The 2,264-nt window shown below is 62.0% G+C and overlaps 1 protein-coding gene across 1 annotated transcript in view; it reads right to left on the reverse strand.

The window, feature by feature from the left end:
• Positions 1-2,264, reverse strand: part of LOC119589162 — a gene marked incomplete in the record, with an annotated part of 255,201 nt that overhangs the window by 63,170 nt on the left and 189,767 nt on the right. Inside the window, 1 exon segment of the mRNA XM_037937749.1 lies at positions 71-2,256. Within this exon segment, the coding sequence (XP_037793677.1) occupies positions 71-2,256 (2,186 nt within the window).

The raw sequence follows: 2,264 nt of genomic DNA on the forward strand, positions 1-2,264 counted from the left end.
CGGATTCGCCATCGCGGTATTTACATATAACAAGAGAAAATAAAAACAAGGAACATTAGTCAGATCTTACCTTTCAGTCTCCGGTGTCCTGATGTTGTTTAGGAAGGCAGCTGTGACCTTGGGTCGTGCCCCTGGACTGCGAGTGGGCGTAGGGGATCTCGGAGCAGGAGGTCGAACTGGCTCCTGCCGAGCGGCCTCCATGCCCGCCACGCGTTCAGCCACACTCAGAGGTCGCTCTCCTGACCGGGCCACGGAGGCGTCTTCCCTTTTGGTGAGAGCCACGAGGGAAGGACTCACGGGCCGCATAGGGGTGCTGCTGGGAGAATCCGCCTCTACGTCACCTGGGCCTAGGGACCGTCGAGATCTCAGGATTGCGCCCAGTTCGCTGTCCATTTGGTCGAAGCGTGCAGGTGAGTGTGCGCCGCGCTTCTTTAAAATGCCGTGCGCAGGTGTGGCGGTGGGCGCGGGGGGAGAGCGCCCCCTCATTCTGATTGCAGATTCAGGGGCAGAATCACTTCTAACCCTGACACTAGGCAGGTCACCCTCTACATCTTCTCCATCCGACACATGCAGGCGCAAACGAACGCCATCTGTGGTGTCACGCCGCTTGAGAATTGGGCGCAACTCCCCTTCGCCTTCGCTGTCATATCTAGGCGACCTCTTAAGGATAGGATTGGGTGAGATGACGCCCTCGGAGCGGTCAAGGTCCTCTCTGCTCCGACCACCCTTCAGGATGGATCTGGGTCTGTCATCCAGCTCATCGTCGGTCGAAGATTTTTTCTTTAAGATCGGACGAGGTTCGAAATGTTCCAACTCCTCGGCGCTGCTCTTTTTCTTGAGGATGGGCCGAGGCTCACCCTCCTGCGCATCCAGACTAGAAGTGCGGGAGGATGTCTTACGCTTGAGGATGCCATGCGGCTCTGGGGTGGTGGGACGATCCGGCATCACATCCTCGCGGGAGGACCGTCGCTTCAGGATGGATTGCGGGTCCGGGGAATTTGTGCGCGGGGAATCCCCATCCAGGGAACAGCGGCGCGGCCTGCACCTGCCGCTGCCTCGGTGCTCGGGGCTCCTGAGGGGAGAAGTGTCGGATCCCTCGTCCTCTTCATCCTCGAGATGACGGTGCTGAAGGCCAAGTACTACTTCCTCTGGCGGCGGAGAGACACTTTCGTCCATGAAGGCAACATAATCCGGGGGCCCTGAAGGTCCAGCGGGGGCGCCAGGGATTCTCTCGCCCCCTGACGCCGCTTGGCTTTCTCTTTTTGTCTCCTTCTTCTTCACTTCCTTTTCATTAGCCATCCGCTTACTTTCTTTACCACGCCCTTCAGAGCCCCCGACCCAGTTTTTCTGGCCAGTGTCAGAAAGAACACCCGTGACGGCAGCTGGCGAAGGCTGAGACCTTTCGCTAGCCGCTTCCATGCCTGCGGCGCCCAGGTCTCGACGACGCGAAGTGCCCGGGGACTCCCTCCTGCCCGAGGACGTCACGGTGGTCAGGTACTGCTCGCACTCGTGGACCATCGTGTCAGCACTCTCGGGGGTGACGGCTGTGTCCTCCGACAGGCGGTCCGCTCGATCCATGGCATCCCTGGCACGTGCCGTGAGGGCCTCCAGCCTAGAACTCATAACCTCCGCGTTTGGCAGAGAGGGGGAAGCCAGGGGCGGCGACGAGGCTTCGCCACCCTCAGCGTCGGATGTACCCGTGGGAGTAGAGATGTCACCCGCTCTCCCCCCACTGTTGCTGTCGATCTTGAGGTTCATGTCGGACTTGGAGAGGCGGTCGCCCTTCTTGGGCTTCTGCTGCTCCCGGAAGAAGTCGCTCTTGGCCCCGGTCGCGGCGCCGTTCGTGGCTTCGTCCCGCTTCTCCCTTCGCGCTGCGAGGAAACAGGTGCCGGTGTCAGACGGCTTCCTAAGGGACGAACGAAGGGCCGCGGGTCGGAGTCCCTCAGGGGCGAGGGGCGGCTTGTCCAGCACTACGGAGGACGGGCGGGATGTGGGCGGGGTGCTGACCACGCCGGGGGACGCTAAGGACGTGTTGTCTTTGGGGCGGAGGACGTCGGGAATATCGGGTTTCCTCAGGGGCGCTAGCTTCGGAGGAACCTTCCGTGTGCTCAGACCCTCCTCGTTCTCCGAGGAAGCGCTCACCCGGCGCGTGCTCGAGGCGTCGCCGGTCGCGCTCGCACCGAAGAGAACCTGCTGGTGGGCGTGGCGGCCGTGGCGCGAGTCGAGGGTGGAGGGCGCGGACTGCGTTCCCTGAGGACTGCCCG

Source organism: Penaeus monodon, chromosome 25 (assembly GCF_015228065.2).
Source record: "Penaeus monodon isolate SGIC_2016 chromosome 25, NSTDA_Pmon_1, whole genome shotgun sequence".
NCBI classification, from domain to species: domain Eukaryota; kingdom Metazoa; phylum Arthropoda; class Malacostraca; order Decapoda; family Penaeidae; genus Penaeus; species Penaeus monodon.